Source organism: Bos indicus x Bos taurus, chromosome 10, assembly GCF_003369695.1.
Source record: "Bos indicus x Bos taurus breed Angus x Brahman F1 hybrid chromosome 10, Bos_hybrid_MaternalHap_v2.0, whole genome shotgun sequence".
Taxonomy (NCBI): domain Eukaryota; kingdom Metazoa; phylum Chordata; class Mammalia; order Artiodactyla; family Bovidae; genus Bos; species Bos indicus x Bos taurus.
The window spans coordinates 14,667,655-14,680,488 of record NC_040085.1 but is presented as its reverse complement, the minus strand read 5'-3'; the positions used below and the strand labels follow the sequence as shown (position 1 = coordinate 14,680,488).

The 12,834-nt window shown below is 57.5% G+C and overlaps 2 protein-coding genes across 4 annotated transcripts; one reads left to right on the top strand and one right to left on the bottom strand.

Annotated features, from left to right (window-relative positions):
• Window positions 1-783: 783 nt before the first annotated feature.
• On the top strand, window positions 784-7,902 carry CPNE6 (copine 6). Of its 2 annotated transcripts, XM_027553244.1 has the most exons (18): window positions 784-1,145; window positions 1,499-1,599; window positions 2,865-3,036; window positions 3,457-3,636; window positions 3,994-4,068; window positions 4,229-4,303; window positions 4,421-4,504; window positions 4,595-4,684; window positions 5,037-5,141; window positions 5,372-5,458; window positions 5,702-5,761; window positions 6,022-6,155; window positions 6,231-6,285; window positions 6,376-6,427; window positions 6,758-6,891; window positions 6,986-7,222; window positions 7,425-7,599; window positions 7,700-7,902. In XM_027553244.1, exons 1-17 carry the CDS (start codon window positions 1,143-1,145, stop codon window positions 7,560-7,562), a joined length of 1,782 nt encoding a protein of 593 aa, XP_027409045.1. In that variant the 5' UTR covers window positions 784-1,142; the 3' UTR covers window positions 7,563-7,599; window positions 7,700-7,902. The 2 variants fall into 2 exon arrangements, with proteins under 2 accessions (XP_027409045.1, XP_027409046.1); XM_027553245.1 differs by lacking the exons at window positions 784-1,145; window positions 1,499-1,599 and adding an exon at window positions 1,642-2,354.
• Window positions 7,903-9,867: 1,965 nt separating this feature from the next.
• NRL (neural retina leucine zipper) lies at window positions 9,868-12,552 on the bottom strand. 2 transcript variants are annotated; one of them, XM_027552759.1, is made up of 2 exons: window positions 12,150-12,552; window positions 9,868-11,264 (listed from the first exon to the last, which is right to left on the bottom strand). In XM_027552759.1, exons 1-2 carry the CDS (start codon window positions 12,528-12,530, stop codon window positions 10,857-10,859), a joined length of 789 nt encoding a protein of 262 aa, XP_027408560.1. In that variant the 5' UTR covers window positions 12,531-12,552; the 3' UTR covers window positions 9,868-10,856. The 2 variants fall into 2 exon arrangements, with proteins under 2 accessions (XP_027408560.1, XP_027408561.1); XM_027552760.1 differs by having other exon boundaries at window positions 12,465-12,530.
• Between the last annotated feature and the right edge of the window lie 282 nt (window positions 12,553-12,834).

Genomic DNA, 12,834 nt, shown 5'->3' with positions numbered 1-12,834 from the left:
TGCTATGTGTGTGTGCGCGTGTGTGCTTATGTACAGGCAGGCTCACTAATGGTGGAATTAAATGGTGATATGTCATCCCGGGGGCACCATCAGTAGTCTGAAATCTCAATAGTAGAGTGGCCTGCAGGTGAGCAGAAGTGCCTGTAGCGAGAGAAGATCAATGATTAAAATTAATTGTTTCCCATCAGTGTACTGACAAATGCTAGCTTGGCATCCAAGATGCTGCTCAAGAGCCTCTTCCTCTGTGAAGCCCTTCCTGATGCCTTCCCCTGACTCATCCAAATTGAGCCCTTCCTCCTGTGGCCCATTGCCTCCTCAATAGATCCATACTTTTTGCCTGTCATATCTCAATGCATTTGTTCTGATCATCTCTGTGGGATTTTTGTTCTATATGCACACACCTCCCTGAGGGGCAGGAGCTGTGTCTTAGTCCCCAGTGTAGCCCCAACCCCTGGCACAGTGCCTGGCACCCAAGAGATGCTCAATAAATTATTGCCACCTTAATACATGAGCAGCTTTGGGGATGGAAAGTGAAGTGCCCTGGTGACCCTTCTGTTGTACTCATCCAGACCACCATGTTCCCAAATGTCTTCATGTGCGGCATCCAGACAATTGCTCCTTTCCCCTGGCCTCACCAGGGAATGACTAATGTCTTGTTTGCTCAAGATCAGCGCATGGCACGGCCCCTCCCACAGGATGTGGCCATATGGGCTGAATCTCGGGGTTGGGGGTAGTTACGGGCACCAGGAAGATGCCTTCGGAATCAGTCCAGCATATCTCCACACTGGGAAGCCCCTATCTTCAGGAGGCTTCGTGACCGGGATGTGACACTGTGTGCTATTAAGCAATTGTGTCCGTTTCCTTGTCTCCCTGTTAAAAGGTGGAACTTTGATTTCTAAAACCTACAAGGCTCAGCATGATATGTAATGGTCTTTAAGGGACACGTGAAGATCTCCATTCTGTTGTATTCAGGTTGGTGGGCGTGGATGAGGGTATGTGTGTGTGTGTGTGTGTGACAAGTATAGCCCCGTGTTCTTCCGTATGTGACTGCAAATGTCCTTAACAAATGTGATGTGGAGAGCGACGTGAGACCGGGTGTGTCTCCCTGTGTGCATCCCCAAGGCTGAAACTGTCATGGTGTCATGGTGAGTTTATGTGCTGGCACCTGTTCGTGTCAAGACTGTGTGTGAGCCTGCGAGTCGTGGGTGCGTATGTCTCCATCGCCTCCCGGCGTGAATGTGTGTGTGTGCATGCACCACCGCAGTGTGTGCCTCTCTGTGATGCTGGGTGTGGGTGTGGCAGGAGGGGAAGATGTATGTCACTGTGTCTGCGGGGGTCCTGCCTCTGAGCCACCCTCAGCCCGCCCTCCTCCCCTGGCTCCGTGGCTCCTTCCCAACCAGTGGCCCTGCCCCCCTTCTCCCTCCCAACCGGTCTGTGCAAGTGGGGGGAGCTGGTGCTTCGGCCCCCCCACCCCTCCCCATCCAGGCCCCATAAATAGCACCAGAGCCGGAGCCGGAGCCAGCGCCAGCGGCTGGAGCAGCAAGGGAGTCAGGGCCAGGGCCAGAGAGCCGGAGAGAGGAGCCCCCGACTAGAGCCCAGGTGAGCCCACCCTTCATCCCTCGCCCAGCCCCAGCCCAGCCCAAGCCTGGCCCAGTCTCCATAACAACATTGCCCCCGGCCCCCAGAGAGGTCTCCAGTCCTGCCCAATACCCTCACCATCACATGCTCCTGCCCGACTCAGGGGATCTGTGAGAACTGGGAGACTTGTGGCTAGAAGGCAGAGCCCACCCCCGCTAACCCAGACCCTCCCTCACATACCCAGAAGGGCACACACTGTGGGGAGGGGGTACTCAGCCAGGGAAGGGTCCCAGTTCTGAGGGACGTACAGGAACTGTCACAGCCTCCTGAAGACAGACACCCGACTAGGGGATAGACACGGGGTCGGGGCATCCAGACACACCAACGCACACTTGCCGGGGAAGCACAACATGAGATCAGACAGCCTCACCCTGAGAAGTGGACAGACACAGAGAGACGGATGGACCGGCCGTGAACTCGGGCCAGTGTACCCCTGCATGCTGCTGCCCGAAGCTCAGTACCACTGTTGGGGGAGGGTGGCGTGCGTGCATCCCACGGGCAGCATGGAGGGGGCCGAGGCTCCCCAAAAATCCTGTCGCTAAGAGACAGCGCCAGTGCTGCCAAGAAGTGTGAGAACAAGGGAGGTGGGGAGGAAAGCCAGTGTTGTCATAGTGGGAGCCACTGCCAGGAACCTAGAGAAGCTTTCAGCAGGGGCCGAGCTCTGCTGCTCATTCTGCAAGCCCACCACCCCTCCCTTTCCATCAGCCAACCAGAAGGTGAGTCGGGGGAGGTGGATGGGGACAGCCCTGCAGGGCACCTTCCAACCTGTCTCCTCCTGCCCACTGCAGCCTCCGTTCCTGACCCTCCTCTTCAGACTTGCCGGGGCCCCTCCACTCCCCTCCCCACCCCCTTGCCCCAGTTCAGCTTCCTCAAGCCAAGACTGAGTGCAGCGCTGGCTTAAACATCAGTCAGGAAATAGCAGAAGGTGCTGATATAGCAGAAAGTGTGGATCAATCGATTGCCTAGGAACCAAGGCTGCCAGGAACCTCCAAGCCCTCTCCAGCCCCATCCACGCATACAAGGCCAGCAGGGGTGACAAGAGCACTCACTGGAGTGAGAGGCTCAGAGCTCAGGGGAAGCCGAGTGAGGTCAGGGGGAAGAAGATCCATGAGATGCCAGGGCCTTGGGAAGCAGGGTAAGGGGGTGGGGCCCAGGCTCCCAGAGACAGACCCCTCCTCTGGCAGGTGTCCCCCTTCCAGTGGCCAGTGTCTGCTCTGTCCCCACAGAGACATGTCCGACCCAGAGATGGCCTGGGTGCCCGAGCCCCCAGCCATGACACTGGGGGCCTCGAGAGTGGAGCTGCGGGTGTCCTGCCACGGCCTCCTCGACCGAGACACACTCACCAAGCCCCACCCCTGTGTGCTGCTCAAGCTCCACTCCGATGAGCAGTGGGTGGAGGTGAGAGTGGCTGGCCTCTGCTTCACGGACCTCCGGGACGCAAAGGAAGGAGGCTGGGTGGGGGCAGCCACGAGGGATGGTCAGGACTCTCAGGGGCCTCTTCCAGTCTGTGTGGGTAACCATAGAGATGCGGGTGCCATCGTTACACACACAAAGCATTTCACAGGGACCAAAGCTCACAGGGTCCTATGGGGTCCTGAGATGGCCCCCAAAGGCAGTGGCACTGCTTCCAACTATGAGAGCCCCTGATGGCTGATGGTCCTAGGGGCAGGCAGCACCCTAAGCTCGGGGTTCAGCCCAGGGAGGGAGGAGCCAGTCTCTGGGGCATGGGAACCTGAGGAAAGCTGGCAAGACCGGGGGCGGTCCGGGACAGAGCAAAGCAGCCCGGGTTCCCAGAGGTGGGCTCCCCTCCTGCCGCAGGTGGAGCGCACAGAGGTGCTGCGCTCCTGCTCCAGCCCCGTCTTCTCCCGCGTACTGGCCCTGGAGTACTTCTTCGAGGAGAAGCAGCCCCTGCAGTTCCATGTGTTTGACGCCGAGGACGGATCCACCAGTCCCCGCAACGACACCTTCCTCGGCTCCACCGAGTGCACCCTGGGGCAGGTCTGCATTCTCACCCCCACCCCTACCCCCACCCCCATGGTTCTTCCTCCAGAGGCCAGAAGAAGACAGAATAAGCTGTGGAGTTAGTTCAGTGGGGGGGTTGGACCCCATCTCCACCATTCACCCGCTGTGCAGCCTTGGGCTAGATATCTAACCTCTCTGAGTCTTAGTGTCCTCATCTAAACAATGGGGGGTCACAGTGCAGATCTCTTAAGGTTGCTATGGAAATTAAGTCCAGTTCTAGCCCAAGTGCAGCCCCTGTGAGCGATCAAAGGGCGCTTATTGCCCTGTCCCTTGTACCCTGGCCAAAGCAGGTGGGGATGTCACAGCTGGGTCTCCCTCCACCTCCATCCCCAGATCGTGTCACAAACCAAGGTCACTAAGCCTCTGCTACTGAAGAATGGGAAGAACGCGGGCAAGTCCACCATCACGGTAGGCCAGGTCACCGGTACTCACCCTTGGGCAGGGCATTCAACACCCCTGCAGGGACAACCATGGTGACATCCTGCCCCCAGGGCTGGCCCCCACCCAAGGGATGGGGCCTTTGTGGGGGTGGCGTGGGGGAATCCTGCCACTTGTGTCCCCCTTGCAGATTGTGGCCGAAGAGGTGTCTGGCACCAATGACTACGTGCAGCTCACCTTCAGAGCCCACAAGCTGGACAACAAGGTTGGAACCCCAGAGTTTAGGACCCCATCTCCACTGTTAGGTAGCCTAGGCCTCGGGGTTAGGCGCCTCCCTTTCAGACCTCACCAGGCTCAGGGGCCCTTTCCCCCATGTCTCCAGGACCTGTTCAGCAAGTCTGACCCTTTCATGGAGATCTATAAGACCAACGGGGACCAGAGCGACCAGCTGGTCTGGAGAACGGAGGTGGGTGCCCGAGGCCGTGGGGAAGGCAGGAGGAAGGGCAGAATGGGTGAATCTAGACCGGGGGTGACCAGCTCTCTGTGCCACTCCAAGGTGGTGAAGAACAATCTGAACCCCAGCTGGGAGCCGTTCCGTCTGTCCCTGCACTCCCTGTGCAGCTGTGATGTCCACCGGCCTCTCAAGGTGAGGCCCCACGAGTAAGGGCAGCCTGGTAGAGCAGCCAGCCTCTGCCCGAGACCGTCCACCTGAGGGTGCAGGCCCCTCCCTCTCCCTCTTTCCCACTGTGGGATAAAGAACCAGTCACAGCTCAATGTTCCTATATCAATGGTCCTTCTATCAGAGGCCAAGTCCCAACTAGACCGAGCCAAAGGATTAAGTTCAGCAAGTGGCTTCTCTGGACAGGTTGAGGACATCTGTTTGGGCCTAGTGACTGTTAGGGCTCTACTTCCCTGAGTCCCTCCTCCTGCCCCCACTGAACCACTGCAAAGCCTCTCTGATCCTGACCACCCATCCCCCTTTCCCCTTGTCTTTTCAGTTCCTGGTATATGACTATGACTCCAGTGGGAAGCATGACTTCATTGGCGAGTTCACCAGCACCTTCCAGGAGATGCAGGAAGGAACAGCAAACCCTGGGCAGGAGGTACTGCAAAGACCGCCCCCTCTCCCCAAGAATCCCACCAAGATCCCTGGGAAAATCCTGAAGGAGATGCTGAAGAGCCCCTCACACGCAATAGGAGGTGGAGAGGGTGGGAAACTCAGGGCTCAGCCTAAGGACTGAGCCATGAGGGTTCTGCTCTGGGAGGCTCCACTGCAAGGGGGAGGAAAGGTCATATGATGAGACCCTGGGCTTGTGGGGTATGTGGGGTCTAGATGCAGTGGGACTGTATCAACCCCAAATACCGGGACAAGAAGAAGCATTACAAGAGCTCGGGGACCGTAGTGCTGGCCCAGTGCACGGTAAGTTCCAGTGCCCATCTCAAGCCCTTTCCCACCCCCTACAACCCCCATGGCAACCTCAGATTCAGCCTTGCCCTCATTACAAAGAGCATTTCCCTGCTTCTGGAAACTGAGAACCCTTGTCCTATCCACCACCAACTTCAACCTCAAAAACTCTGGCCCCTCCATTTCCCCTGCAGAAGCCCCACCCAGCTCCCTCCTCAAGGGACCAGCATTCCACCTTATCTGCCCTCTCCCCACCAGGTGGAGAAGGTGCACACCTTCCTGGACTACATCATGGGGGGCTGCCAGATCAGCTTCACGGTAAAGGCCTGGGGGAGGGGACGCAGCCAAGGGGGAGGGGCCAGGCCCTAGTGGACAGAGGAGCCCAGAATCCACACTGCCCTTACTTGGACCTCTAATGAGCCTTAGCGTGGTCAGCTTGCTCCCCTCACCCGACTCCAAGATGAGGCTACCTGGGGGCTTGCTCAGATTCACCTTAGTCCTCCCTACAGAACCCAGCTCTGGCCTAGCCTCCCTGGTGGTCTCATGGATGCAGCATATCCTCTCCCTATCTCCACCAGGTGGCAATCGACTTCACGGCCTCCAATGGGGACCCAAGGAGCAGCCAGTCCCTGCACTGCCTGAGCCCCCGCCAGCCCAACCACTACCTGCAGGCCCTGCGTGCAGTGGGAGGCATCTGCCAGGACTACGACAGGTAGCAGGAGATGGGGTGGGGGATGGGCAGGGATGCCTTGCCCGATGGGCCCCCATAGCCTTTTCTCCTCCCCAGTGACAAGCGGTTCCCAGCGTTTGGCTTTGGAGCTCGAATTCCACCCAACTTCGAGGTAGGCTGGGCAAGGATAGGAGAGGAGATGCTGGGAGACTCAGACAGGAAGGAAAAACATCCTCTGGCTGGCCTCGCCTTCCCCTCACAGGTGTCCCATGACTTTGCTATCAACTTTGACCCGGAAAATCCTGAATGTGAAGGTAAGAGAGGAGATTCCCACCAGCCCTGCCTCCCTTCATACAGCTTGCTGCCCACTCCTGTGCACCCCATGCAGGAGCACAGACTCCATTCCCACGGGCCCAGCTCCCTGCCCCTTCATGCTTCCAGTGTCTGCCTGCATTTGGTAAGACTTTCAGCCCCTGACCAGATATCTGCCCACCCAACTCTATCAGCACCTGAACCATCCAACTCTCCGGCTTAGTGAGGATCATGGTAGCAGGGCAGTCCTGAGACAAGGAAATGCTTCCTTACTTTAGGGAGTCTGGAAGAGCTCCCTGCTAATCTCTGCCCTCTCACCTCTTTGCCCACAGAGATCTCGGGGGTCATTGCCTCCTACCGCCGTTGCCTGCCCCAGATCCAGCTCTATGGCCCCACCAACGTGGCCCCCATCATCAACCGCGTGGCGGGGCCAGCTCAGCGGGAGCAGAGCACTGGCCAAGCCACGGTTAGGTGTCCTGGGGGTGGAGCTGGGGGTGGGGGCGGGGGCGGGGGCGCCAAGGCCGCAGAGCTGACCCTTCCCCCACTCTGTCTGTCCTCAGAAGTACTCGGTGCTGTTGGTGCTCACGGACGGTGTGGTGAGCGACATGGCTGAGACCCGCACTGCCATCGTGCGCGCCTCCCGCCTGCCCATGTCCATCATCATTGTGGGCGTGGGCAATGCCGATTTTTCTGACATGAGGCTGCTGGACGGCGACGATGGTACCTTGCGTTGCCCCCGAGGGGTGCCCGCGGCTCGCGACATCGTCCAGTTCGTGCCGTTCCGGGACTTTAAGGATGTGAGTGCCCGGAGCCCCCTCCCGGCTGAAGGGCTCCTCAGCTCCTCCTGCCCTCCAGATCTGACCCATCTCTCCCACCTGATTGAAGTCCCAAGAAAGAGCCGGAATCCAGCTGGCCACCCGAAGCCCCGCCCCCCACCTGAGCCCCGCCTTCTCTCACTCTACCTCCCCTAACCACTTCCTCACCCTAACCCCGACCCAGGCCTCACCCTCTGCGCTAGCAAAGTGTGTCCTGGCCGAGGTGCCCCGGCAGGTGGTGGAGTACTACGCCAGCCAGGGCATCAGCCCTGGGGCTCCCAGGCCCTGCACGCCAGCCATGACCCCCAGCCCTAGCCCATGACCGCCGACAACCTGACGGACACTCCCTCAGTCTTTCAGTGAGTCCTGGGACACTAGAGGTTGGGGCTTGGTGGAGTCCATCTGGGCTGGGTGTGTGGTGTAGAAGAGGGTGCTTATGACTATCCCACTCTCCCCCAGGTGCCTGTTCTGATCCTTGTGACTCAAGAGACCATGCCTCTCCCTCTTGGACCAGGTGTGCCCTCTGGGTCCTGGAAGTGAGTGGTGAGCCCCACCCCATCTCTTCAAGCCCCAGACCCCTCAGCCTCATGTCCCCTCAGTGATTTTCTTCAGTGATCCTGACTTTCTGGCCATTAATAAAGGAAAGCACTCCTAGCACCTCAGCTGTACCTATCGTGTGTCAGATGCCCACTGGGCCGTCCATAGCACCCTACACACACTACTAAGAAATGGGGACCAGCACCTTTTGAACTCTGAGCCAGAGATCCCAGGCGGTCTGGTATCTGCAGTTTCACCCCATCTATGTGTCAATGAGATCTGAGGAGTCCCTACCCTCACCTCCCAACCTTGGGGTGGGTTGGCGGTGGGGAGGCATGGGGGGGTAACCCAGGCTCCCTGGTGGTTAATTACCAGACATGGAAGGGTAATAAGGGGCTGTCAAGGGGGCAAGTTGATGCCCTCTTAAGCTGTCTCCAGAGAATCCTAGCTGAGTCCCCCAGGGGCTGAACTCCAGCCTCCACACAGCTGTGGGGCGGGCTGAGAAGAGGGGAGTAGAGGACTGAAGTAGGGAAGCAGGTCTGCTAGTGAGTTAGGAATACAGAGTGGGTATCTAAGGTCTGTGCAGCCTGATTTTCCTGGTGCATGAATGTGTGTGTGTGTGTTCATGAACTGCATAGGCCTTTAGTGGTTCAGAAGTCCAGCTGTGTACATTTTTTGTTGTTGTTGTGCCTCGAGGTTTGTGGGATCTTAGTTCCAGAGATTGAACCCAGACCCCCACAGTGAAAGCTCTGAGTCCTAACCACTGAACCGCCAGGGAATTCCCTGTGTACTCTTTATAATATGGACAACAAACATTGCCATTTAGCACATGTGAAGCTTTGTGTTTAGTGCTTTAAATGTGTTCACTCTCACTAGGTAGTTACCACTATCTTTCCCATTTTCCTGACAAAGCAAATGAGGCTTGACTGAAGCTTACCTAAGGTCAAAGAAGATTAATAGGCCTAGAACTTGCGTCTGGGCCCATATGAATAAGGGGCCCACACTTAATCATAAATGTGCAACTTCCATTTGCGGTGTATCCATGTGACCCGCTTGTGACCCCAGGGTGTGTAAACATGGCCCAGTTATGTGTATGGGAGTAGATGCCTTGGATGGGCGTCTCTGCCCTTCTGTGTGTCATGCAGAGCCTCAGCCAGTTAAAGAAGGCAGGCAAGAATGGTGGTGGGTCTAGATCACAGCTGTAGAAAACACATGAGGATCCAGGGGACAGCCAGAGTGACGGGAGAAGAGCTGGGCTCCTAGAAGGACCTTCCCTGCCCCAGCCTCTCCCTTCAAGGATGCCAGTGGAAGGGGATGGAGGAGGAGGTGCTCAAGGTGCCATGAGCCACTCATAGAGAAGACAGAGCCCAAGAAGGTGACCAGTGGTCAGTGGTGGGAAATGAGAAGAGAAAGAAAATTCTGATGGAGATGGAGGAAAGGACTCTCATCGCAGGCTCCTGAGTGGAGGAGGGATGAGCTGGGCTAGAACTAGAGGATGGGAGGAGGGAACAAGAACAGGGATGGGAAGAGACAGCTGGGGAGGGGGCGAGTAGAGGGGGCAGAAAGGAAGAGAGACATATGGGAGCTTCTTCCCCCACACCCAACTGCTTCTCTCCATTTATTATGTCCCTTAGAGGACCTACCACTGCTGCTAAGGTAACTGCTCCCAGCCCAATGCCTCTGCTCTGCCCAGAGCCCCGCCCACTCTCTGTAGGCTGCTGAACTCAAGGGCTGGGTTACCATGGCAACTGTGAGCCATCAGGATAGCCACAGGCAGGCCTGGCTGGGTCACTACTGTTCTTGGGCTTCTATGCAGTGGAGGTGGGAGCGCGAGGTTCCCTCTGGCCCAATCCCCGCCCCCCACCCCCATTTCCATTGGGCCTTAGAACTGTGATGCTCCACTCAGCCCAGGTGGGGGCTATCCAGTCTCTTCCCCCACACCACACTTTGTATCTCTCTCTCTCATTCTCTCTCTCTCTCACACACACATATGCACACACACACTTACATAGGCCTGGAGCAAGGATATAGAATAAACACTTCTTAAATCGCAAGAACATCTAGCCAATAGCATACGGTTGTGCCTAGACTTCAAGTTTAATTCACAAAAGCTGCATTCTCTCAGCTCCTTGTCAGGCTGGGGAAAGTCTCACCTCAGCCCTCAGAGAGGCAGAAGGGAGCAGGGGCAACCTATGCAGGTCTGGAGGTCAAGGCAGCATGGAGGGAGCAACCCAGAACCAGTGCATGGTCTCATCCAGGGCCCAGGCTGCAGTCAGGAAGCTGGAACAGGGCAGGAAGTCCCTTTAATGAGGCTGAGTTGAGGGATTCTCAGGGAGACCCCTAGGTCTCTAGGGGTTCCACACTATGGAGAGGCCAGAACTGGAAAGGTGTTAGAAGTCATCCAATCAAGTGAGCATTAGATGAGATCGTCAAAACCCAGGGAGCCAGTGATTTGCTCAAGATGCCAGAGGTATCCTGTGGCAGAGCTGAGACTAGCACCCAGGTTTTCAGACTCCTGCTCAGGGTCCTCTCCCAGACCACACCTACCACCCCTGGAGCTCCTCTGGCCTTTGCTGCTCTAGACCTTGGAGGCCATGGGATTAGCTAGGACAAAAGCCTCTTGAATCAAGTTTCTGGTCTGTCTTGAGAATTGAAATCTTGAAAATGCAGTTGTCCTAAAATGGGGAGGTTACAAGCCCTGGAATGAAAACACAGCCTCATTGCTAATTACCACCTTACTGCACTACAGGTTGAAAGCCTTGTATTAAAATCTAAACTGATCTGGGAGCAGCAGGACTCCCTCACCTCCCATTCACTGTACGTCATCCACACCTCCTTGCGGCCCGCCCCCTACACAATGCCTGGCACTGACCCCCGCAGATTTCAGTGACCCGGTCCTATAGAGTGGGGCAGAAAGTGAAGGGTTTCTGTGCACGTCCTGCATGAGGGAAGGGGACCCCTCTCCCAGGAAACAACCAGCATCTAATCTCAGAGCATGCCTTGAGGGTCCAGGAAGTTTGGGGATACTTGTGTGGTTATCCAAAGGAGTGTCTGGCACCAGAAGGCGTTCAGTAACCATCTAGTGAATGGTGCAGGCGCCTCCGGGGTGGTGTGCACCGCCCGCCCACCTACTCCACCACTCGGTGGCCAGGGGCTCAGAGGAAGAAGTGGGCGTGGCCTCTGGCCCCAGGCCGCTCGGGGCCAGCAGTTCACAGCGAGCCTTGTAGAGGTCGCGTTCCCTAGCCAGGCGGGCCACTTCGGCCCGCAGCGCGTCCAGCTGGGTGGCCAGGCGGGCGCGCTCCGCCTCCAGCCCCCGCCGCTGTTGCAGTCGCTTGGAGCGACAGGCCTGCGCGTACCCGCGGTTCTTCAGCGTGCGGCGCCTCTGCTTCAGCCGCAGCGCCTCGTCGCGCCCGCAGCCCCGCAGCTGTCGGTTTAGCTCCCGCACAGACATCGACACCAGCGCCGCGTCGGAAAACCGCTCCGCCAGCTGCAGAGAGAAACGGCGGGGCGCCGGTGAGCGCCGGCTCCCGCCTGGCTCCACGCTCCGGTGGCCTCGCCCTCGGCTCCCACCTTTACCTAAACATGCGCCTTCCCCTGAATCTATCCTGCAGCCTAGATCCTGTTCCAGGTCCCAACACGCCCTCCACCATCACCAAGGGTCTTCGACCCCTTTGGGTGGTCCCCGCGTTTCCCACCCACCTTCGGGCAAGCCAATCGCGCACCCGAACCCCACACTGCCTTTGCGGGGTCTTGAGCGGGGCTCCTGGCCTATGTGTGTCCCAGGGCAGACAAACCCTGCCCCTCCAACACACCTCGCTCCCCTGTCCTCCAACACACCTCGCTCCTCAACCCTGTGACCCTCAAAGGATTTGGATTATATCTTAATGCCCTCAACGCCCCCATCTGTCTATGATTAATAGGATGAGTCCCAATCCTTCCTGAGAAGGTTGGGTGCCGGGGAAGCACCGAGTCTTAAAAAGGCCAACTTCATTCTGGTTCCTACAGTCTCAACTCCACTCCATTCCATGCACAACCCTTTCCTGGTTTCCACAAACTCAGTATCTATATACCTGCCCATAATCAATCATTCCTGATGCCCTTTAACTCTCAACTCTCCGCTTTCAGTTGGTCCTCTTCTAACCTTGTCTTCTCCCTTTTCCTCCTGGTTGAGCCTACTCATTTCTCTCTATTTAGGGGTGGGGGGTGCAGAACAATGGTTTTCTTTATCTGATATCTTCTAAAGGTACTTCCCTTCCTCTGTCCTTTGTTCCTTTCCCAAACTGGTAAGCCTCTCCAGGGACTCTCCTTCCTCTCTGGGTTGGCCTCCCCTCTCACCCTGCCCCCTCCTCTGACCCTCTCACTGACCACTCACCTGGGCATGCTGGGCTCCTGTCTCCTCTGGGCTCCCTGGGTAGTAGGCATGGGACCCTTCAACGGGGACTGGGCTCTGACCCTGCAGCAGCTCCACAGCCTCCTCAGGACTTAGCCCCAGCACCTCCCCAGCCCCCAGCTGCTGTTGCAGGGTGGCCAGCCAGTACAGCTCCTCCAGGCCTGGCCGGGTGCCCTCGGTAGCCCCCACCATGCCTGGCTCACTGAAGGTGGGTGAAGGAGGCACTGAGCTGTAGGGTGTGGAGCCCAGAGAGGCTGTCGGGGGGCCAGATCGCCCCTCTGAGGGTTCTCGCTTTACCTCAAACTTCATCAGGTCAAAGTCATTGACATATTCCATGGCCAGGGGACTGGGAGGCAGTGCCATTCTGGGGCTGGATTCGGAGGGGTGCACCTGCAAAGAAGAAGACAGGTTCAGAGCACCTGGAGACTTCCTGCCAGTCTCCTCCCCCAAAGCCCAAGTGCCATGGAGACAGAATTCTGGAAAGCTGGGGTGATGGCACAGTCTGTTCCCTGCATAGTCGCCTCCAGGCTAAGAAACAACTTCTTAGGTGGAGGGGCTCCTGACAGGGGCCAAGCCACTTAAAGCCTGAATGAGAAAGGGGATAGCACAGCCTCCAGCCTGCTGGTGCCTCTGGGATCTATGAAAAACAAGAAGAATATGGCAGCAC